We start from the raw sequence: 22,884 nt of genomic DNA, 5'->3' as shown, positions 1-22,884 counted from the left end.
GGAGCGGCCCCCGCCCCCCAGTCAGGAGCCCAGAACCACAAAGCAGCTCCTCCCAGCTGCTTTCTCACTACTACTTCCAGAAGGCCCTTGGAGCACCTGGCAGAACCAGGGGGACAGGGACCAGGGGCAACCCCAAGGCTCGGGCATGATGGTTTCAGGCTGCCAGCAGTTTGAACTTGCTGGAAGCACGTGTTTTGCGGAGGGAAGGTCACTTCCTGCCTTGGTGCAGGGGCTCGTGGGAGAGTGCATGGCTGCTGGCCTCTGCTCTGACCTGTCTTTCCTCTTTGCCCACAGAAGACGGGAGGGGCAAGCTGCGGCCGGCCAAGGCCAAGAGCGACAGGAAGAAGAAGGGCTATGGTCCTCCGCATCCCCACCACCCCCTCTTGCCCCAGCTGCCGCCACCCCCACCCACCCAGTTCCCTGCCGAGGAGGCGCCCAGACTGCCGCCCCCGCTGGAGCCCCCGGCACTGGCCCCGGGCCCCGCGCCAGCTGAAGAGAACCCCCCACTGCCACCTCTCAACGTCGTGCCCCCCGAGGCACCTGGCGAGGAGCCAGAGGTGAAGCCGCGCCCCATCATCCCCATGCTGTATGTGGTGCCACGGCCCGGCACGGGGTGTGACAAGGGCCGCGTGTCCTGCCAGCAGGCCTTTGAGCACTTTGCCCAGAGGGGCCCCACCTGGAAGGAACAGGCGGCCCCCATGGAGCTGACGGGTCCCGAGGAGGAGAGCGGAGCCAGCGAGGTACAGGTAGGGGAGCTGCCGGCGGAGGGCCCTGGGGCCTGGGGGTCCCGCTGCCCCGTGCTCCCGCCCCAGCCCTGCTCGTCTGAAACAGCCCCCGCGGCTCACCACAGGAAAAACCCAGTAGCTCCCGGCCATCCCCTTCCAGGCGCCCTCGCACCCACGACCGGGGACACAGGCCGTCCGCTCTGCCCCGAGGGGCCAGGCTCTGCTGCGCCTCCAAACCATGCCCTCCGCACACACTCCCCGTTCTGCTTTCAGGCGCCACCCACGTTCTCCAAACTGAAGATGGAGATCAAGAAGAGCCGGCGTCACCCCCTGGGCAAGCCGCCCACCCGCTCCCCGCTGACCGTGGTCAAGCAGGAGGCCTCGAGTGACGAGGGTGAGGCCCCTGCTCAGACCCCCTCCCCCATGCGGAGCGTCAGCCCCAGCGGCCCCTGCTCAGCCTGCAGTGCTCCCCTCAGCCAGGCCCCAGCAGCCCCGTAGAGCCACCCAAGGCGTGGCCCCCACCCTCATTCGCTCCACTTCCCACCTTGGGGTGCTTGCTTTGCCAGAGCTGGTCCCAGGGCCTAAAACATACACCATGGCCTGTGAGGGGCAGGCTGCAGGTCACGGGGGCTCAAACCACAGCCCAAGACCACGGGTGCCATTTACCTTTGTGTGCCTCAGTTTCCCTATCTGGAAAACGGGGGCTGCCAGTCCTGTGAGGCGTCCTCCCGGGAAGGTGCACGAAGCCTGTGCCTGGAAGGCGTGCCATGTGGTGCCAAGCCCGGGTTATCGCCCGGGGGGCTGTTTGTCCCTGTGGTACCTACCCCACAGCGGCTCTTGTGCTCTGCGAGAACCTCTTCTGTCCCTGCCGGAAGCCCCCGCCCCCAGGCCTGGGCTGGCTGCCCCCTCGCCCCGCTCCCGTGGCCCCGGTGCGTCCGCATCCCTAGCTGCCCCCAGGCAGGCGAGGACTGTGCCTTCTCCTCTCGCGGGCTCGGGATCTGCTGGGATGCCTGGTGCAGAGTAGGCTTCCGGAACATTTACAGAGCGGGCCAGCGAGCGAGTGAGCCGAAGGGCATGCCCGTGCCCCGTGTGCCGGCCGCACCCCCGCATCGGGGCTTGAGAGGGGACTCAGAGCTAGAGGCTCGCAGGGCTGGGCGGGCCCGAGGACTACCCCGCGGACCTGTCCTGGCTCTGCGACCCCGGTGCCCGTATGCGGCAGCTGCTACCCAGGCCTCGTGACCTGACCTGTGGCTGGGCCGCCCGCTTGGCAGGGCTCTTCCTGGTGGCCCTTGGTGGCCGCGGGGAGGGTGGAACAAACGCGATGTGGAGCTGGGGCCGGGATGCCGCTGAGAGCCGGCAGCGCGGGCTCTTGCAGAAATCCAGCTAAGCCAGCATCAGTCTTTCGCGTAAGATGCCCACGGAGTTTGCAGAGCATCTGGGTATCTACTTTCGTTCCGAATTAGATTTGAGCGCTAGGGCGAGGAGGGGTTCTGGGGGCGCCTGGGATCGTAAGGCCAGAGCCCCCAAGAGCAGGGGGAGCTCACTGGAGGGCCAGACACAGCCGGAGCCCTGCAGGCAGCTAAAGGCTGTTGCATCATTTCCAGAAGGGGCCTCCAAGGCCTCCCCCACCCCCACTGCACGGGCCCCTTGGGTGAAGCCGCAGCTCTTTGCTGTGAGACCACTGGGGGCCCAGAGCCCAGCATGTGTCCTGGGATCTTTGGTGACAGAAGGCAGGCCCGCAGCTCTTGTCACCTGCAGGGGGCCTGGGCCTGCGTGGGGCCTCCTCAGGCAGAGCAGTCTTGGCCCTCGAGTCAGGCCCAGCCCTGGGGGTCTGCGCTGACCTCCTCCTCCCTCTCGGGAGTCCCAGGTCCCACGCCCAGGACTCCAGGCTCCTGTCTGCTTTCTCTTCCCACCATGCCTTGCTGGCCCAGCGGCTGTGAGGGTTGTGGCCTCAGGAATGAGAACCCCGCTTCTTGGGGTAGCCTCCTGCGGGGCACCGAAGCTCAGCCCCGTGTCCTCAGGAAACACAGCAGTGGGACTTCGGGGGGCTGGGCTGTGGCTGGCCGGTACGTGAGGCCAGCAGAGGCCAGCCGCAGCAGGTGACAGGCGAGGTGGGGGCACGTCTGTTTGTGGCCTCCGTCTTGGTCGTGACACTAAGTCCCCGAGTGTGTTGGAGTGACACCGCTCCTCCACTCCCAGCCGTCTTCCTCCCTGGGCTCTGTTGAGCTCGGGGACCTGTCACCACGGATGCTCGCAGCAGTAACGGGCCCACAGGGGTGGGGTGGGTGGGAAGGAAGGTTCCTCTGGGCCTCCAGCCATGCCTAGGTTTCTCTCCGTCCCCTCCCGCCCTCCTGTTTTCCTCTAGAAGCCTTCCCTTTCTCCGGGGAGGAGGACATGAGTGACCCCGAGGCCTTGAGGTCTTTGCTCTCCCTGCAGTGGAAGAACAAGGCTGCCAGTTTCCAGGCCGAGAGGAAGTTCAACGCGGCGGCCGCCCTGACCGAGCCCTACTGTGCCATCTGCACCCTCTTCTACCCTTACAGCCAGGTGAGCGCGGGGGCGGGGGGCGGGGGCACCTGTTCGCCCCGCCTGACGGAGCCCCGGGGAGGGCGGTGGAGACCAAGAAGCCGTTTGCTGGAGGAGCCGCCGTGGGGTCGGTGCCGAGCTTGGCCTGACAGGAGACCTGGGGGGGCACCGGATAGCTGCAGGGCAACGGGTGCGGGGGAAGCCCTGGGCACTGGGGGGCACATGAAGCCGAAGGCTCCCTTGGAAGGGCTGTAGGGAGACCAGAGAGAGCCTGGTATCTGAGTTTTACCAGAGAGGGACTTATCCTGGACCTGAGAGCCAAGGGGCGGACTGGGTCCAGGGCAAGCGCCCTGCCTCACCCAGCAGGACGGACCCCGTGAGGAGCCCCCAAGTGGCCTCTGCCGAGCCAGGCACTTGTTCCGAGCTGGGTCCCGCTCTGTCCCGTTTCCCAAGTTGGGGACCTGGCCTCTCCCCGGCCTCTGTCTCATGCTGTCAGCCACCGGGTCCTGCCCCCTTAACCCTGTCGCCCCTCCCCCTCGTGCTGTCACCCTGACCTGCCTTCTAGCTCCTTCTTCCTCACCTGCCCTGGCAGGAGCCCTTCCTGTCGGTGCCTGACTGAGGCCCGGGCACATGTTCAGGAGGCCACGCCGGTCATGTGCTCCCTGGCTGGAAACTCCACCAGGCTCACCACGGGCCCCGGACTCGCAGTTTGCCCCCGAAGCCTTCCTCTGCCGTGATATCTGCCCCCCACCACGCACACAGTGACAGCGTGCTCTGTGCTGACCCCCAGGGTCCCAACCACCCACCTACCCAGCCCCCTGCCCTACCAGACAGATTTTTATTCATTCTTTGAGTCTGCTGAGCTGCCTTCTCTTCCATGAAGCCTTCCTGGACCTGCTGTCCCCGGGCACCCCGCCCCCCAGGCTCTCCCCCCGACCTCTGCTCTTCTCCTGCTGTCTATGTTTATCAGCCCCTGGACTGTGAGTCCCTGGAGGACAGGGCTCAATCTCCAGGCTCCTAGCCTAGTGCCCACTTAGCTGAGCCGCCCCGAGGTCTGTGCCCCGAGGCGAGGGCAGCATGCTCGTGTTAAGGGCACTGCTGCTTCGCGCTGCCTGGAGCACCGTCTCCATGCAGATGTTCGCAGACAAACAGGACAGAACACACGGCTTCTCCAGGCGTGGCCCTCTTTAGTGCTGCTGGGAGTCAGGGTGCTGGGACCACCGGCCTGAGATGCGAATCTCCTTGAGTCCAGTGGCTAAGTTTCATTGTGCCCACAGCTCCGGTGGGCTTCTGCTGTCAGAGCCCTCGGAGTCAGGGACCAGGCCTCGCTTGTCCCATGAGGGTGGTCAACGTCGCGCCTGGACATTCTGCCTGTTTGGGAACCAGCCGGTCCCTTAACCCGAGGTGGCGGGCAGGGTGCCTCCGCCAGAGCTCGTCCCTCCCGGGTCAGGGGAGTGCAGAGTCCTCCTACCACTCCTCTGTGGGTGTCCTGAGACAGGCCTGGAGGGTGTGGGACCTGGGTGCCATGGGCAGGACGATTTCATCATGATCTGTTCACGTGATGGGATCTGGGGGGCTCAGCAAGGACTGGGGTACGGCCTTTATGGGACATGTGTCAGAGGTAGGGAAAACTCTGTGTACGTTCACAGATAAAACAGTGTCAGGTCATGGTCAGGATCACAAGAACACACAGACCAGGGGTGAAGGGCTGGGGGCCCCTGGTCTCGTGGGCGGGCTGGGCTCTAGAGCACGCATGAGCAGACATCCGGGTGTTCCTGGCAGTGGGAACGGCACAGGCAAAGGCCCCGGGGCGGGATGGTGCCTGGCTCCTGGGGTGTTGGAGGCCGAGCGGGGAGGCTGGTGTGGTTGGAGCAGAGCGATCGAGGGGCATGAGGGCAGCAGGACAGTGTCTCTGCCAATGTGACCCTAAGTGGGAGGGTTTTCGGTGGGGGCGGGACAGGGTCTGGCTGTGTTTGAGGAGGATCTCTTGAGGGCTCTTGGGTCGGGGTTGAGGGCTGGGAGGGTGGGATGGGGCAACTGCAGGGAAGAGTGAGGAGCAGGCCAAGGGGGTATTTGGGGCGGTAGAGGGCAGAGTCAAGGACAGCCACGGTGCCTGGCCTGCTTTGGCCATGTCGGGTGTCCCGCCTGCCCCATGTCGGACTCCCCACTGAAGGCAGCCCCCTCCTCCTGCAGTCCCTGCAGACCGAGAAGGAGGCTCCCCAGGCCTCCCTCGGGGAGGGTCCCTCGGCTGCTCCTCCTTCCAAAAGTGGCCAGAAGACACGGCCGCTGATCCCCGAGATGTGCTTCACCTCCAGTGGTGAGAACACGGAGCCCCTCCCCGCCAATTCCTACATTGGGGACGACGGGACCAGCCTGCTGATTGCCTGTGCGAAGTGCTGTCTGCAGGTGCACGCCAGTGAGTGTGGGGTCCGCGCCGGCGGCCGGGGCCGCGCAGCTGTGGGCTCCGTGGCCCCCCCTGGGTGGCCCCCTGCTTCACCCTCCCTGGCTGGCCACCCTTGGGTCTGCGGAGCCAGCAAGCCCCTTCCCTCTGCGCTGCTGTCTGGGGGCTGTCACAGGACCTGGTATCACGGGGTGACCTTCCCCCTGGCCTATTCTGACGGTGCCACTGAGGCCTGTCCTCCCCTCTGGGCAGCAGCAGGAAGAAACGAGGCGCCCATCACCTCATTTGAATGTGCTGTGACACTTTTATTTATTTATTTTTTTTAAGGTTTTGTCCATTTATTTGACAGAGAGAGACACAGTGAGAGCAGGAACACAAGCAGGGGGAGTGGGAGAGGGAGAGGCAGGCTTCCCGCGGAGCAGGGAGCCCGATGCGGGGCTCGATCCCAGGACCCCAGGATCATGACCTGAGCCGAAGGCAGACACTTAACGACTGAGCCACCCAGGCGCCCCCGCTGTGACACTTTTAAACTGCACGCTTTGGGGCAGGAGTCAGAGGGTAAAGCTGAGATTCTAGAGTGGTCCAGGGGATCCGATCTCTCTCTGCCACTGGCGACCACCCTCTCCCAAAGCCTGAGGGCCCGACTGAGCCTGAGACAAGAAAATGGATGTCTGCCCCTTTCTCAGGCATGAGGGGCAGCAGATGCAAGCTTGAGCCTCCAGGATGGGAAGGAAGCTTTCTGGAGCTGTTCAGCCCCATGGGCTGCCTAGCAGAGGGAGGCAGCCGTAGGTCTCTATCCAGCCCCTGCAGAGGCCTGCCCGGAGCTCATCTTGTCCCCTGGCTAGGAGCCCGTTTGCTCTGCCTTGCTGGGCCCAGGTGTGAGGCGTGCTCCTGGGCGGGCAGGCCCCCGGGGGACGGCAGTGCAGGCCCAGGCTGAGCCCACCCTCTGGAGGGGACTGAGTCGGGCTGCACAGGCGGGAACGAGCCCGGGGGGCGGGGGGTGGGGGTGGGGCAGAGGCTCAGCATTGTCCTTGACACCGGGCACTGGAGAGAGGTGGAGCCCACTCTTCCTCCAGGAGTCAGGCCCCCACTAGGCCTGGAGCTTGGCTACGTCCCCCCAGGGCTCAGAGCAGGGGGCCGGGCTCCGGCTCTCGCACGCTTTGCTGTGCCTCAGGGCCTCTGTGGGGACACAGCAGAAGACCACCTCTGCTGCCCTGCTGTCTCCCTGTGTTCCCCCTGGGGCCCACTGGCGCTGGCCGCTGCCCACTCCAGGCAGCAGAGCCCGTTGGCCAGGTGACAGTACCCCAGCCGGCCGAGGGTGCTGCTGGATGATGACCCCAGGGCACGGGCTCTTGACCCTCTGCTCCCCTCCTCCACGCCCTCTCCCCATTTCTAAACCAGGACCAAGGTCCTAAGCAAACCTTCATCACCCAGAGCCTCCAATTTCTGGTTTCCTAAGTAGTGGTTCTGCCTGAACACAGGGCCCAGCTGGCTCAGCCCTGCCGTCTGAGCTGCAGCATCCACGAGGCCCGCTTCGAGGCGTGCACAGCTGCGGGGCTGCTTTCCTGACTTGCCAGCCTCCCTGGCCTGCAGAGCCTGGGCAGGGCCTCCTTGACTAGACGAGACTGGAATGGAGATAGCAAGGGCTGCCTGGGCCGAGCAGCCCCAGCAGGGGGCCCTGCTCTCCTTCCCCCTACTTGCGTTTCAAACGAGCCATTTCCAGACCGTTCCCGCTGTGCGCAGTGGCCTGGATTCAGGGAGAGAGAACGGGGAGAGCAATTGCCCTAAATGCTGCCTCCGAATTCCAGGAGGCCCCATCGGCTCTGCATGCGGTCTGGCGACAGAGGCCGCCTCGTCTCAGCTGCCCCCCCCCCCCCCCCCCCCCCCGTCTTGCAGGTTGCTACGGCATCCGCCCCGAGCTGGTCAACGAGGGCTGGACGTGTTCCCGGTGCACGGCCCATGCCTGGACTGCGGTAACTCACCCCTGCAGCTGGGCCTGGGGAGGAGCTGGGCCTGGGACCTGGGGTGACCTGGGCTGGCTACCTCCCCTCCCCTCCCCCGGTCTCAGTTTCTTCAACCTCGGCAGCAAGGGGGTGGAGCCCGATGCACCCCCCCACCCACCCCCGGCCCCGGCCAGTCCCTTCCATGGCCGCTAGTTTGAAATGTAAGCGCTGCGGGCAGAGGCCGGAGCAGGTCCCAGGGCAGAAACCCCCTCACCTTGTGGTTATCTGGTTCCCGCAGGAGTGCTGTCTCTGCAACCTCCGGGGAGGAGCCCTGCAGATGACGACCGACCGGAGGTGGGTGGCGGGGGCTCCTCCTGGGTGTGTGGCCTCGGGCCTTGAGGCATGTGGGGGGACCAGGAGGAGCTGCTGGCCCAGAACATCCCTTAAGGTCCTGTAAGCCCCAACCGGCTGGCAGCACTGGCGGGGGCGGGGGGGGAACAGCAGCTACAAGATGACCCCAGGGTGGGGTGCACCTGTGAGTCCTGACCCCAGCCTGCCCCCCGCCCCCCCACCAGGTGGATCCATGTGATCTGTGCCATCGCCGTCCCCGAAGTGCGCTTCCTGAACGTGATGGAGCGCCACCCCGTGGACATCAGCGCCATCCCCGAGCAGCGGTGGAAGCTGGTAGGTGCCCCGGCGTCGTGCCCCCGGGGGGTGCAGGGTGGCTGCCCGGTCGCCAGATGCCACTGATTCCAGTTTGGCCAAACCGATCTCTTTTCGGAGGTGCGGCAGGTCCGTGGCTTCCGGGGTCTCTGTGCAGAGGCAGAGTGCAGCGTGCAGCTCGTGCGTTCCCGCGTGGGGGAGGCTGCCCTCGCTCTGCCCCGGGCTTGTCTGATTACCGTGAGCCCCGCACTCTGACGAGCCTTCCGGTGCCCCGGCAGCATTGCTGACTACGGCACCCCGTCGTGCGGCCGGCAGAGCGCGCGCTTGCTCGTGGTGCGTGACTGAGCGTTACACGCCCTGAACCGCGCGCCCCCGCCCCCGCAGCCACCCTCCTGCTCTCTGCGTCCTGGAGTTGACTCTGAGTGGGGTCACGCGGAACGTGTCCTTCTGGGCCCGTCCCTCTTGCTGTGCATAACATCGTCCGGGCCCGGCTGTGTGGTTGCCGATGGCAGGATTTGCTTCTTTCTGTGGCCGAGTAGTAATCCACTGTGTGGACACGCCACATCTCTCTCCGTTCCTCCGCTGGTGGACACGTGGCTGTTCCTGTGTCTTGGCCGCTGTAGACAATGTTGCCGTGAACACGGGACGGCACATGCCTCCCTGAGGTGCTGTTTTCATTTCCTTGGGTCAGCACCCTATGGTGGAATTCCTGGATCACATGGTGGTTCTATATTTTTTAACTTTTTTTTTTAAGTAATCTCTATACCCCACTCAGGGCTCGAACGCACAACCCTGAGACCAAGAGTTGCATGTTGTACCAACTGAGCCAGCCAGGCGCCCCTGGTGGTGGTTTCTCTGACTTTCTGAGGCACCTCCGTCCTGTTCGCAGAGTGGCTGCTCCAGCTTGCATTCCCACCAACAGTGCATAAAGGTTCCCCTTTCTCCGCATCCTCGCCAACATTTGCTGGTTTTGGTGTGGTTGATTTTAGCCATTCTGACAGGCGTGAGGCGGTATCTCGTTGTGGTTCTGGCTTGTATTTCCCTGACGATGAGGGACGGTGAGCATCTTTCCGTGTGCCTCTTGGCCACCTATCTATATGTCTTCTTAGAAAAATATCTGCTTAGGTTCTTTGCTAATTTTTAAATTGGGGTTGCTGCTGCTGAGTTGTAGGAATTCCGTAGCTGGCCCCTCTGGATGCACACGGCGCTTCCCTCTGCAAGGCCTCGGGTGGAGTGTGGCCTTGAGGGGCTCCCGCCTCCTCCTCTCACCAATGATGGTCACCCTGGGGGAGCCTCGGGGACAGCAGGCCGAGTGGGCAGAGTGTGACTGTGAGCAAGCCGCCGGCCGGCCACGTGACTTTGGACAGCTCCCTTGGCCTCCGTGTACCTCGGCCTTCCCGTCTGTACGGTGGGCCGCTCGTGGCCTCCTGCGTGGCCAATGGTAACTGGGCCCGGCCGTCCGGCGCCAGCTGGGCCATCTGAGCACCAGCTCCCGCTCTCAGGCCCCTCCTTGCCGTGACCTCACCACTGCTTTGCCGTGGAAACGCATGGGGGACTCTGCCGGGCTCTCTCGTGGCACCTGACAGCATCTGGCTGCTTTTCCCAGCTTCTTGGTTTCCCGGCTGCCGGGGCATTCCAGGGGTGCTGTTCCTCCAGGCTCCGGGCGGGCCGGAGGCAGAGAGGGCTTTGGCCAGTGGGCCTTTCGGGGAGTCCTGTGGGGATGCGGTGCTCAGGGCCCACAGGTGTGGGGCCCCCTGGCAGGGCTGAGTGGCCAGCTGGAGGAGCCCGTGTGGGAGGGGCGGGGGGCCTTGGCCCGGGGGTGTGGGGCGGCCGGCACCAGCCCTGCCCAGTGTGGACAGGTGGTTAGGAAGAGGCCGGCGGCCTGCAGGTGACTCCTCCAGGAACGCGGGCGTAAAAGGCTTCATGATTCAGGTGGAGTGATGGCGCGGCGCGTGGTGCCTGTGATAGATGCTCCCTCCCAGACGCTTTATGGATCATCTGACATTTCCAGCTTGCAGCCTCTTCATTACCAGCACTTGTAACGATGAATTAAAAATCCTTCTACACGAGGCTCACTTGTACTGCCTAATGGAGCCTCGCAAGGAAGCCAGCAGTTAACTCCTGCTTGCCCAGCCGCCCGCCCACCTTCCAGAGCCACATGCTGGCCACAGGCTCAGGGATGGTCACTCCTGGTCATCCGTCCGTCTGTCCCCATGACTACCTGGCCTCTGGCCCTGGGCGCTGCAGGCGTCCTGGCTAGCGGGGGCGGTCCTGTCCGTGCCGTGGCCGAGCCCAGATTGTGCCCATGCTCCCCCCTGTCACCAGGCTGGGATGATCCCCGGAAGAACTTCGAGGTCTGGTGGGGACTCCCGAGTGGGAAAGATCAGTTTGTGGGGGGCAGTAGAGGCACGGCTGGCTGGGGGCAGGCGCTTGGAATCAGTTCTGCCCTCTTGTTGGCCCTGCTTCGAGGTGGAGGGGCTCACCTCAGTCAGTACGAGGGGGGAGGGCAGGCATTTGCCAAAGCAGGTTGGTGGGTGGGCGTGAGGGGCAGGCTGAGGACATGGGATCTGGTGTGTGTATGTGTGGTGGGGGGCGGGTGTCTGCAGGTGGGAGCAGCCTCCCCGGCCAGCGTCACCCCCACCCGTGGCCCCTGGCTCCCCCAGACCGCTGCTCTCCACTAATGTCTGCCTCCCCCCTGCACCCCCTTCTGCAGCCTCTAAGGGAGACCCAGATGCCCAGCACCAGGGGCTCCTGAGAGATGGCACGGCGGGGGCCCGGCCCACATTCTAACTGATGGGGAAGCTCAGAATGAGGGGTCGCCACCCACGGGCTGAAATGTTTTGTGCTGTCAGGCGTAGCCGTCGGGTTCCCCTGGGTCTGCACCGTGGGGTCGGCCTGGCTCTAGCTCGGCTGTGGCCGGTGCAGCAGGACTGCTCGGCGCCCCACTGGCTTGGTGGCGGGACCTCCGCTCCCTGCGCTGGGGCTGCTCCCTGCCTCCCTGCGCCTTCCCGTCGGCGCGCACTGGAGGGTTAATGCCGCTCCCGCCTGTGGTGTCCGCGCCTGTCCCCGCAGGCTGGTGGGGATTAGGTATTGACAGTTTAATAATGAGATCTCATTGCCATCGATCGGCGTTGGGTGCGTTCCCGCGGCGCCCTTGGCTGCGCTGCGTATCTGGCTTTTGAACGTGGTTTACAGAGCGATGAAGGCCCGCTTAGTAAATGCTCAGGGTGACGGCACGTGGGGGGTAGGGCTGTCCCACAGCGCGGACCAGGGTGGGGGGTGCAGTGGGGAGCAGCTTCGTGGAGGAGGCAACCCCACAGGGCCTTATATTCAAAATGAAGGTAGAATTCCCAATTTTAGTAGCTTTTAGTACATTCCCAGAGTTGGGTAACCGTCACCATTATCTAGTTCCAGAACATTCCATCTCCCCAAAAAGAAGCCCCCCCCATCAGCTGTCACATCCCCTCCCCTTCCAGACCCTGGTACCTACGAGCCCCCTTCCTGTCCGTGGACGTGTCACCCATGTGGACTCACACCCCATGTGGCCTTCTCTGTCTGGTTCCCTCCCTGAGCGTCGTGGGCTCTGGGTCCATCCCCGGGTCAGCGCATGTGGCGCCTCGCTCCTGCTCGCAGCTTGGGGACATTCCCGTGGCTGGCTCTTCAGTGACTGTCCCAGGCAGCCCTGCAGAGAGGGTGTGTGGAGAAGAATCCAGAAGTGCTCCTGGGGGAAGCCGCTGGCTGGGTTTGGGGGGCTCTCCACCAAGGTCGAGAGCCCCGGCCACACGGAGCTCTGCGGGCTTTGCCCCCGGTGCCTCCCCCCACAGCTGCGGGGGCCGCTGCCTTGCAGCCCCAGGTCTCGAGGGCCTTTCCGGGGAGACCTCCCAGCCCTGGTTCGTCTGTGTCCCCCCAGAAGTGCGTGTACTGCCGGAAACGGATGAAGAAGGTGTCGGGAGCCTGCATCCAGTGCTCCTGTGAGCACTGCTCCACGTCCTTCCACGTGACTTGCGCCCACGCCGCCGGGGTCCTCATGGAGCCGGACGACTGGCCCTACGTTGTGTCTATCACCTGCTTCAAGCACAAGTCAGGGGGCCACAGCGTGAGTGCCCCGCCCGCCCCCGCCCGCCCCGCCGCCGCCGCCTGCGCGCTCACGCGGCCCTGTGCCCGCCGCCCGCAGGTCCAGTTCCTGAGGGCCGTGTCCTTGGGCCAGATGGTCATCACCAAGAACCGCAACGGCCTCTACTACCGGTGCCGGGTCATCGGCACCAGCACGCAGACCTTCTACGAAGTGAACTTCGACGACGGGTCCTACAGCGACAACCTGTACCCGGAGAGCATTACCGTGAGCGGCGCGGGGCGGGCGCGGGGAGGTGGCCGGGGGGGCTGCCCGAGGCCCCCTGCAGGGGAGGCGCCGCCCGGTTCTGCAGACACAGAGCAGAGAGCAGTCGGTTCTAGACGATTCTGCAGCCGGGGCCCCCCCGCCCCGTGCCCACACGCCGCCAGCACCCAGCACGAAGCACGGCTGAGCGGGCCGGCCGAGGCGTGGGGAGGCGCAGGTGCCCCACCGAGGCCAGGGGCGCCGGGGTCTCACCTCCCGCCGCCTTCTTCCCCTGCAGAGTCGGGACTGTGTCCGGCTCGGACCCCCGCCCGAGGGGGAGTTTGTGGAGCTGCGGTGGGCGGATGGCAGCCTCTACAAGGCCAGGTTCATCTCCTCTGTGACGAGCCACGTGTACCAGGTGAGCGGGCGCCTGCCCTGGGGGGGGCCGGGCCGGGGGGCCGTGGGCAGCTCCTGTCTGCCCCACGTAAACGGTCAGGGCTTGTTACGCCTTTAAGCTGGAAGGGGCCTCAGTTGTCCGCTGTTTTTCTCATAGACCTGTCTTCCCACTTGCGTGTGTGGGAAACAACATACGTAACGTAAAGTTTACTGTGCTGAGCATTTTTAAGTGTACAGTTCAGTGCCCTGATATTTTATTTAATCTGAATGGTTGTGAGTTTCTTCCCATGAGTGTGGAAGAGAAATCACTTAGTAGCCTGAAATCTTGGAGGAAAATCACCCACATTCCAGCCGCCAAAGTCGGTGGCTGCTCATCCTCAGCTGTTCTGCTTTCTCTCGTGTTCGCCGGCACCCATATTTCTCTATATCACATCCCTACACCCCTTTTCCTCTCACTGCCCTTCCTTGAGTGGGGACGCCCCACAGCGGTGCCCCTCGGCGGGAGGCCACCCCTGAGAACTGCATCCCTTTGCAGGTGGAATTTGAGGACGGGTCTCAGCTGATGGTGAAGCGTGGGGACATCTTCACCCTGGACGAGGAGCTCCCCAAGAGGGTCCGGTCGCGGCTGGTAAGTGGTGTGGCAGAGCCAGGTGGGGGCGCTGCCCCCAGAAGCCCTTTGTGGTCCTCAGGGAAGCGGCCCGTCCGAAAGGCCTCGGCCTCCCCTCTGTCCTGCTCCCGGGAGGGAACCTGGTCAGTGGCGGGAAGGACGGGTTGCAGGGCTGGTGACAGCCCCGCCAGGAGGAGGCAGACCCGCAGGAGCCCGGCCCCCGGCCACTGTGCTCCACGGCGGCCGCCTGAACACAATCCGATCTCCGACGCTGGCGGCACCAACAGAAATCGTCCCTTTTCAAAGGGAACAGTGAGTCCCAGGGTTGAGGGACGGTGACTGGCCTTTTTTCCCGGGCCTTCTGCGGTTGTCTTTCTCTCGTGTTTAATCCAAAGGCAAGGTTCTGAGGTGCAGGCGGCTGTGGTGGTCGGTGAACGAGCTCAAAGTGCGAGCCGGTGCGGGTCGCCCCGCTGACCTCAGGCCGGAGGCTCCCGCGGGGAAGGACGGGGCTTGCCAGACGCGGCCAGGCTGGGCTGCTCCTCCTAGCCGCCATCGGGCCGGACAGACGAGGCTCGGGCCGCCCCCTGTCCCCGGGCCCTGCCTGCTGGGAGGCTCACACGCAGGACTGGGGCTCACGCAGAGGCAGGAGTGCTGAGCAGCCACCCCTGGCGACCGGTGTCACTCTCAGAAGGTCACTGGATGAGGGACCGTGGCGCAGGGCCCTCGGCCCCAGCGGGGTGGGCGTGTGCCCCACCGGGTGCCCGAGCGGAGCCCCCCGGTCAGTCTGTCGGGCCTGGAGGCTGCACCTCTGAGGTCAAGGTGTGGGCAGAGTGGATGGCGGGGGACCGCGGCTTCCGGTTCACGGACGCCTCCTTCTGGGGTCCCCTCGTGGCTGGAGGGAGAGGGAGAGCTCCGTGGGGTCCTTGTGATTAAAGGGCACTGACCCCATTCCCGGGGCCCCCACCTCTGATACCGGCACCTGGGGCGTAGGGCTTGGACAGGTGGATCTGCGGGGACGCAGCCCAGGGGTCCGCAGCCGCCCGCTGCCGCGCTAACCCGTGCTGTCTGGTCTCCGCAGTCGCTCAGCACGGGGGCACCTCAGGAGAACACCTTCTCGGGGGAGGAGGTGAAGGCCGCCAAGCGCCCGCGGGTGGGCACCCCGCGCGCCCCCGAGGACTCAGGGCGGAACCCGGACTACCTAGCGTTCATGGAGAGCCTCCTGCAGGCGCAGTGCCGGCCCGGGGGCCCCTTCTAGGACAGCCGGCCGCCCGGCGACCCCTCGGCCCAGCAAGGCAGGCGGCGGCGGGCCCTGGCGTTTGCTTGCTGTGAATCCTGTCCTCGCCTCCCCCGGCCCCGAGAGGCTACCTCCACGCGCGGCCGCCCCGCTCTGCGGCGACAGGAGCGAGCAGGACGCCGGTCCGCGGCCCGGACTCAGGGAGCAGGGCCACGCGGGCTCTGGGGGGGCCGGCCGGGGACTCGCGCCACCCCCACGACTCAGATTCGTAAACCATGTCAGCTCTTCTTCTCGAAAAGGTGCTACTGCATTGCCTGCTTCCTGAGCAGCCTTTGAGATTGTGACTTGTGTACATACATCACCTTTGTGAGGCTCTTTCTATAAATACCTATTGTTTAAAAAAAACACACACGAGAAAAAAAGGAAAACAGAGACCAGGAAAAAAAATCCCCAAAGTTGTTTTCTAGATTTGTGGCTTTAACAATGAAACAAAACAAAAATGTTCTTTTTCTCAGAACCGAGATACGCCGAGGGAGATAAAAGCATCTCGTTTTTTGTTTGTTTGTTTGTCGTTTTAAAACCTCGCTGGTCTCGGCGAGCGGCAGGGAGGTGCCTGGGAGGCCGGGCAGGGTCGGGACGTGTGTCGAGGCCCGTCCTCCTCCCCCAGACTTGGCGAAGGCCTGGGCGGCTGGTACCGTCTCCTTGGCCAGTGCCAGCCCCGTGGCTCTCTGCGCCGACGGGAGGAGGCCGGCCGCACCCTTTGGGGGTCCAGGAGCCCCCCTCTGGTCCGCGCACGCCTTCACAAAATAAACACTCTCTCTTCTGGTTTGCTCCATCTTTTGCTTCCTCCCCTCGTGAGAACCACTGCACGGCTGCGGCCTCCAGTGCTTGCAAAAGGGCTTGGTGCCCACGGAGTGTCCCCAGCACCGCCCGGGCCTCCCGTGGCCCTCCCAGCGGGTGCGTGGCTGGCTGCCTGTGGCCGTCTGGGGAGGGGCGACGCAGGGCCACACAGGCCTCCCAGGTGGCCTGAGTCCGGCCGTTTCCCTGTGTGGGCGAGGCCTGTGTCCCCGGGCTCTGGCCACCCAGGTGCCCCACGTGCGCAGGGACGCCCGCCTTGGACCCCTGTGTCCCGTTTGGGAAGCGTGGATTTGTGTGTCTGGGGGACAGCAAGAGAGAACCAGTCCCGCCTCCTGAGAGCTGGGCGTCGGATTTATGAGAGCGTGCCTGCGAGGGGCTTGGGAACCCCGCCCCCCGCTGTCCTGCCCTGGGCCCGACAGCATAATTTTGCTTGTGTAAAAAAAAATTAAAAATTAAAAAAAAGCGTTCTGATGGCTACCAGGCCAGAAAGAACTATTATAAGGAGAACGGAAAGAATGTAAATGAGCCGAGAACCTTTCATTTGCTTGATGGGGGGCGGGGGGCAGGTGCCCTGGAGCAGGGCGGGGGCGGGAGGCCCGGAGGGGAGCCAGCGGGGATGTGGGGGTTCCCCTCTGCATGCAGCAGCTCCGCCCGATGCGGCACTGTGTTCATATGTAGTTTGAAAATGCTATTTATATTGTAAAGAGAACAAAAAGCGGGCTGGCCCTCTGGGTCAGGGGGGTGGGGGCCAGACCCGGGGGGTCTTTCTGGGTCGAGGGTGACTGACGTGCAGACAGGCCGCGGCTCAACAGAGGGGAAAAGCCCATCTCCCCACAAAGGTATATCCGTGTCTATGTACAAAAACGAAAAACAAAACCCACCCACCCTGATTTTTCTCCCACCCGAGATTAAGGATGCGCTGTATTTTTGCCTAATTTCCCCTGCCTCTAGGTTCATAATGAATTAAAGGCTCGTGAGCACTGCGAATTACAGCTCGCTGTCGTGGTGGTGTCTTCATTTCTGGGTGGGCGCTGGGAGGCGGGAGGGCGGTCTCCCCGCAGGGGGGTGGGGGGCGGGCTGCCTGCTCCCAGACAGAGCCGAGGGGAGGCCTCCCCAGGGCGCGGCAGGGTGGGAATGCGGCCTGGCCCCTCGGCTCCTGCTCCCGGCCTCCTGATGGAGGCAGTTCTTCCCCAGCCCACGGCTGTCGCGGCTTGTGTCCCCGCAGACCCCTCCCCGGAGGCTGTCGGGCTCCACTCACAGGCAGGCTGGGGGCAGCGGTGGCTGGGGCATCAGGTCCCCTCTGAAAGACAACTCTCTTTGACCCCTTGCTTGTCTGGGGCCAGTGGCGACCCTCCCCCTGCCCTCTTGACCACCCGGTTCCAGTGCGTCAGAGCCAAGGAGCATGCCAGACCACGGGGTCTCCCAGGCCTGGGATGAGACGGGGCCCCCTCCCCTCATGAATGTGCCACTCATCCCGCAAGTCCTGGGCGTGTGGCACCAGTGAGGCCGGTCTGATCCCTGCCCTCGTGGAGCCAACAGGACTGGGAGAGGCAGCCAGTAAGTATGGCTCATCAGGTGAGGTAGGAAGAGCAGAACGGGGAGAAAGGTGTTGTGTTCACACAGGGAGTCTTGAAGGAGATGATGGAGTGTCAGCAGGCATGGTCCGTGCAAAGGCCCTGGGGCAGGACCAGGCCTGGCGTGTTGGAGGAAGAGCCAGGAGGCCTGTGTGGCTGGAGCAGAGTGGGGGAGGGAGAGAGAGGGGGGGAGGACAGGGAGGGGATGAGGACGTGTCATGCAGGGCCTTAGGGACCCCAGGGAGGACTTGGGCTTTTCCCTTGAGGGAGGAGGGAGCCCTGAAGGGCTGTGGGCCAGGAAGGGCAGACCTGATTGGGGTGCTCATGGGCACCCTCTGGTGGCCGCTATGGGGAGGCCGGTGGGGGGGGCAGTGAAGGCGGGACTGCGCTGAGCACCTGGGAAGGTGGTTTTGCCACAAACTGGGATGGGGCAGCCCGGGGCGGGGGAGACCAGCTTAGACCCGAGTGAAGACCCCGCATGAAGACCCACGACTGAATGCACCAGTCTGGGCACCGGGGAGGGTGGTCCAGAGGCCCCTTTAGGAGATACCAGCTGGCGGGTGATGTATTTACTGGACATTCGAGGCGGGGACCTGGGACTGGGCCCTGAGGAGCTGGTGCAGGACAGTGGGGGCGAGCAGCCAGTGACCTGGGGACCCCAGACGGGGTGCCCATCTCTGGGCCTCGGTTTCTCTCCCCAGCGTGGGTGTCCTTGCAAGGTGGTTGTACCCTAAGCAGCAATTTCCTTTGATAAAATCTTCCGGCCACCACAACCCTCATTCCACTTCTCACATTCTCCTCTTCAGGGAACCCCTGCCTCCAGCATCCTCTCAATAGCTCCAGGACTCAGTTTCCCCATCTGTTACAGGGAACTCCGTGGCCCTGACTGGACAGGTCAGCATCGTCCCCGGGGGAGGCTCCCAGGGGCCTGGCAGCCACGCTCTGTTCTCAGCCCTGGGGAGGGGGCCGCTGAGCCAGGTGGCCTGGTGTGGCCACAGAGGGCCCACTGCCACCCCCACTCCGATGTGCAGCCGTGCAGAGCCCATGGGGGCCCCGGGGGCCCCGGGTGTCGGGGCCTGTGCCGGGTCCTGGAAAGAAGCCCGAGGACTGGGGAAAGAGCTGCTGCTTCTCAGAGTTTGGGGTCCAGGAAGGCGGGGGAACAACAAAACAGCTATGACACATGCCCCCACGGACCGGAACAGGCCGAGACGCAGGGTACACTGTCAGGATGTCCGGGAGACCCTTCTGGGAGCTGATGTCTAAAGGATCTGACCCCTCGAGGGACGGCCCATCAGAGAGACTCCGGACAGGTGCACAGCATGGTGAGTACACTGTCCTAGGAGCAGGCTCGGCAACCAAATCTGGCCTTCCACCTGTTGGGTAAATGAAGTTTTCCTGGCGCACAGCCATGCACTTAGCTGTCCTCTAGGGCGGCTTTTGCCCTACAGGAGCAGAGCGGAGCTGCAGCAGAGACCCGCCCGCCTGCAAAGACAGCAGAAGTCAGCATCTGGTCCCTTACTGAAACGTGCTCATCCCAGACCTAGAGTGCGCGGGAGGCTGCAGTCGCCACACCCCCTCCGTGGCTACTACGAGATCGCTCCCCCGTGGGGGCAGCCCGCCCAGCCCAGACCTGTCCCGTCTCTCAAAGGCCCCCAATGAGGCCACCTGTGCCCTACCCCCCACTCCCTCCAGGAGCATGGTGGAGAGAGAGACTTGGACCAAAGACCCCTCCGCCCATCCATCATCCACCTGCTGGGGGGCTCTGGCCTCTAAGCCTCTGCACCCCACCGTGGCCCGTGCCCAAGCTCTGCAGGCTGCCCCCCACCCCCTAAGTCACCACCTTTGGCAGAGAAGGACGGGCCCCCATTGGCCTATGCGGTCTGTGACCCCTGCTGTCACAGTCCGTGGCTTTTATGATGGTGCTGGAACCTCTGCGTGGCCGCTCTCCCCCCCCAACCTCGTCGCCAGCCTCCCCCCACACCCCCCAGGCCGCCCGCCACCCGGCGAGGCCCCTCGGGGCCAGAGAGTCACAGCCTCCAGGGAGAGCAGCCTCCCAGAGACCCCAAGGTCCCAGAGGCCGGGCGCAGAAAGCTGGGGGGGGGACGCCTCAGAGCGCTGGGGGACACTCCCGCTGGCGAGCATTATTTATGGATGAGATTTACTTCGTGCTTTTGCTGTTAACAGAGAAAATAAGAATTATTTGCTGCCACGGGCAGCCCGAGGGGCTACTCATGGCAGTGGGGGCGAGGCCAGGGACAGTGAGTGCCCAGATGCCTGGCATCCCCTCCGTGTAGCTTCCATCCTGGCCACTCAGCAAGTGACAGGGACAGATGACGCCCTCCCAGCAGCCTGCGCAGGGGAGAGGCGGGAGGGGTCTCTCCCGCTCACCCCACCAGCCCCAGCACCCCATGCCTATAGAAACACAAAACCCAAGATGTGCGTGGGAAATAGGGTGTTTGAAGTCGTTTTTGTGGCACTCGGACCTTCCGAGTGGCCCCTGGACACTCATGGCTCTTTTGTCCCCAGATCAGCTTCCTGGGGTCCTGGTCACCAAGGACCATGAACTGAGTGGCTTAGAACAGCAAACACATATTCTCTCGAAGTCCTGGGGGCCAGTTGTCTGAAATCCTGGTGTCGCGAGGCCTCCTCCCGCCCCCCAGAGGCTCCCAGGGAGGACCCTTCCTGCCTCTCCCCGCTTCGGGGGCCCCAGTGTCCCTTGGCTTGTGGCCGCATCGGCACATGACCGTCTCCCTGTGTATCTGTGTCTTCCTTGCTCTCTGTCTCCTGTGTCTGTCAGCCTTTCTCATGTAAGGGCACCAGGCATGGGATTTAGGGCCCACCCAGCTAACCAGGATGCTCCCCCCATCTCAAGACCCTAAACTACATCTGCAAAGACACTTTTTCCAAATAAGGTCAGAGGCACTGGGAAGTAGGGCGGGGGCATATCTTTTGGGGGCCCCCCAGCCAAGTCACTCCAGCATTCTATCTTCCACCACAAACCCAATTGTCCCTGCTGGGGGATCCCATGACCATCCCATGACCGTCCCCCCACGTGAGTGTGAGCCCCATGTGTGTAAGGACCCGCCATGCTGGACCCAGGGCCTGGCAGGTGGATCTTTGAGTCCTGTGTTGGTGGGTGGGCTCCGGAGAGCCTTGGGAGGCTGGGTACCTACAGGGGCAGGTGGGAAAGGGTCCCAAGAAATGGGGCGTGGGAGAGAGTAGCAGGTGAGCGGGCGACCTCTGGGCATGCCCTTCAGAATAGCTCAGACTGACAGCACAGTCCTGTGCTGGGGGGTAGCTGATTAAAATCCAGGTGTGCTGGGAATCCCGAAATGGAAACCACATGAACTGCACGTGCTACAAAGGGTGTTTTGAAACTAGTGTTTTGCCTGGATACTGTTTGGCTAAAACCAAAGATACCAGGCGCCTGGGGGGCTCAGTCGTTAAGCGTCTGCCTTCGGCTCAGGTCATGATCCCAGGGTCCTGGGATCGAGCCCCACATCGGGCTCCCTGCTCGGCGGGGAGCCTGCTTCTCCCTCGCCCCCTGCTTGTGCTCTCTCTCTTGCTCTCTGTCTCTCTCTCAAATAAATGATAAAACCTTTAAATTTTTTTAAAAAAAACAAAGATACCTGCACAGCGACTCTGCACTCTAGTTAGAAAACCGTGTCCCCGCAGCTTAGCCATCCTGGAGCTGCTTTCTGTAAATACAGAGGTTGGACAAATGGGTAAATTAATGGTACACGATGAGGGCCAGGTCTCTCTCCGTCAGAGAAAGAAATCGCAAATAAGTCAAGGGCTGGGAGGAGCTAGAATGGACCTTGTCCTGGGTTGGAATCAGGTGTGTCGGGACAAACTCATGGTTTTCATACACGGAGAGACTGTAGGTGTGGACAGATGGACAGGCAGCACGGACAGGCACGGAAGTGAGCGCAGGAGTGTGCACGCGCGGGCGCCGTGATGCCCGCAGCAGTGAGCACACTTGGCACCCGGACTCTGGCTTCTAAATACCGTCCTGCCATACAAGAGACCAGAGCTCCTCGGGGAGATCATTCACTGTACGTCTGGGGCAGGGAACACACAAGACAAATTTGGAGCATCTTGTGTTGGCAGAGAGCAAGGAAATCGCCAGAAAAGGACACGGACGCCTGGAAAGGCCAGTCCCAGGGGCCGAGGCCAGAATAATTGGAACAAAAAACTCAGGGACAGTATTGGATTATAACCTACAGAATAAAATAAATAGCCAAACTCCTAGAAATAATTGAATGAATGGGTAGGGGGAGGAGAAGGGACAGCTCTTCCTTGCAGATCCTAATTACTGAACAGAGGAGGGGAGAGAGGAAGGGTGTTTACGTTCAGGTCGCTTGCTTGCAGTCACTCCGCAAATGCTGATGATGCACCTTTCTCGTCCTGGCTCCGTTCCAGGAGCTTGGGCTACCCTGCAAAAGAAGACAGGAAAAAAATAAAACCTCCCTGCCCACAGGAGCTCACAGCCTCTCGGGGGAAGCAGATGGGGGCTGGGGGGTGAGTGCATATAAGGCATTCAGGGTCTTGCTGAGAACGTGACATTTGAGCAAAGACCCGAAGAAAGTGAGAGAGTGAGTCGCGTGTACATCGGGGGGATGAGAGTGCCACGTGGAGGGCACAGCCCGTGCAAAGGCCCTGGGGCAGCATTGGATTTGGCGTGTTGGAGGATCAGCAAGGGGGCCCATGTGGCTGGAGCAAAGTGAGTGAGGGGGAGAGAAGGAGGAAGGGGGGTCAGGGAGGGGGGTGGAGACAGGTCCTGCAGGGCCTTGGGCTTCCCTCCCCCAACCCAGGGAGGTGGGAGCCCTGGAGGGCTGTGGGCAGAGGAGGGCGGGACCTGACTCTGGTGCATACGCACGCCCTCTGGTGGCCACTGTGGGAAGGACGGATTGTCGGGGGGGGGGGGGCGAGGGCAGGAGCCTGGGGTCTGGGATGGAGGAGACCGCACTGGTCCGGGCAGGAGATGATGGGGCAGAGCAGGTGGAAGCCGAGAAGAGACCATTCTTCGGGGCTAGTAGCATGGAGGTCCCTGCTGACCCTGAAAAGGGGCATCAGGGTGGAGCAGGGGAGTGAATGTCTGGTTGGAGGGGGGTCCACATTTTCAAACACAAAATTCCCTTGTTCTTTGGTGAGAAGTAACACTCCATTATACAGATGGAACGTAATTTTAATAAATCAATCCCCCATTAGTGGACACAAAGGGTGTTTCTGGTTTTTCCCAATTAGGAGCCATGCTGCAGTGAAGCAGGTTTTTTTTTAAGATTTTATTTATTGAGGCGCCTGGGTGGCTCAGTCGTTAAGCGTCTGCCTTCGGCTCAGGTCATGATCTCGGGGTCCTGGGATCGAGCCCTGCGTCAGGCTCCCTGCTCAGTGGGGAGTCTGCTTCTCCCTTTCCCACTTCCCCTGCTTGTGCTCTTGCTCTCTCTCACTCTCGCTCTATCTCAAATAAATAAAATCTAAAAAAAAAAGATTTTATGTGTTTATTTGAGAGAGAGAGAGAGAGTGCATGGGAGGGAGGGGCAGAGGGAGAAGCAGACCCCTGCTGAGCAGGGAGCCCGACGCGGGGCTTGATCCCAGGACCCCGGGATCACGACCTGAGCCGAAGGCAGATGCTCAACTGACTG

The 22,884-nt window shown here is 63.0% G+C and overlaps 1 protein-coding gene across 8 annotated transcripts in view; it reads left to right on the top strand.

Moving 5' to 3' along the window:
• The window catches only part of KDM4B (lysine demethylase 4B), a 134,417-nt gene extending 117,760 nt beyond the window's left edge, over positions 1-16,657 (top strand). For 5 of the 8 annotated variants that reach the window (XM_078057161.1, XM_078057173.1, XM_078057177.1 and 2 more), the window contains 11 exons: positions 295-746; positions 999-1,119; positions 3,091-3,269; positions 5,442-5,664; positions 7,546-7,622; positions 7,891-7,946; positions 8,168-8,276; positions 12,166-12,594; positions 12,869-12,988; positions 13,502-13,594; positions 14,652-16,657. In XM_078057161.1, coding sequence (XP_077913287.1) covers positions 295-746; positions 999-1,119; positions 3,091-3,269; positions 5,442-5,664; positions 7,546-7,622; positions 7,891-7,946; positions 8,168-8,276; positions 12,166-12,594; positions 12,869-12,988; positions 13,502-13,594; positions 14,652-14,828 — 2,036 coding nt within the window. In that variant the 3' untranslated portion in view covers positions 14,829-16,657. The remainder of the gene's footprint in view (positions 1-294; positions 747-998; positions 1,120-3,090; positions 3,270-5,441; positions 5,665-7,545; positions 7,623-7,890; positions 7,947-8,167; positions 8,277-12,165; positions 12,595-12,868; positions 12,989-13,501; positions 13,595-14,651) is intronic. The other 3 variants (XM_078057194.1, XM_078057163.1, XM_078057164.1) reach the window with 2 other exon arrangements.
• Positions 16,658-22,884: the final 6,227 nt, after the last annotated feature.

The sequence above is a fragment of the Halichoerus grypus genome, chromosome 1 (genome assembly GCF_964656455.1).
Source record: "Halichoerus grypus chromosome 1, mHalGry1.hap1.1, whole genome shotgun sequence".
In the NCBI taxonomy this organism is placed as follows: Eukaryota; Metazoa; Chordata; class Mammalia; order Carnivora; family Phocidae; genus Halichoerus; species Halichoerus grypus.
Note: the sequence above shows the minus strand (reverse complement) of the source record. Positions and strands in the feature narration are given on the sequence as shown.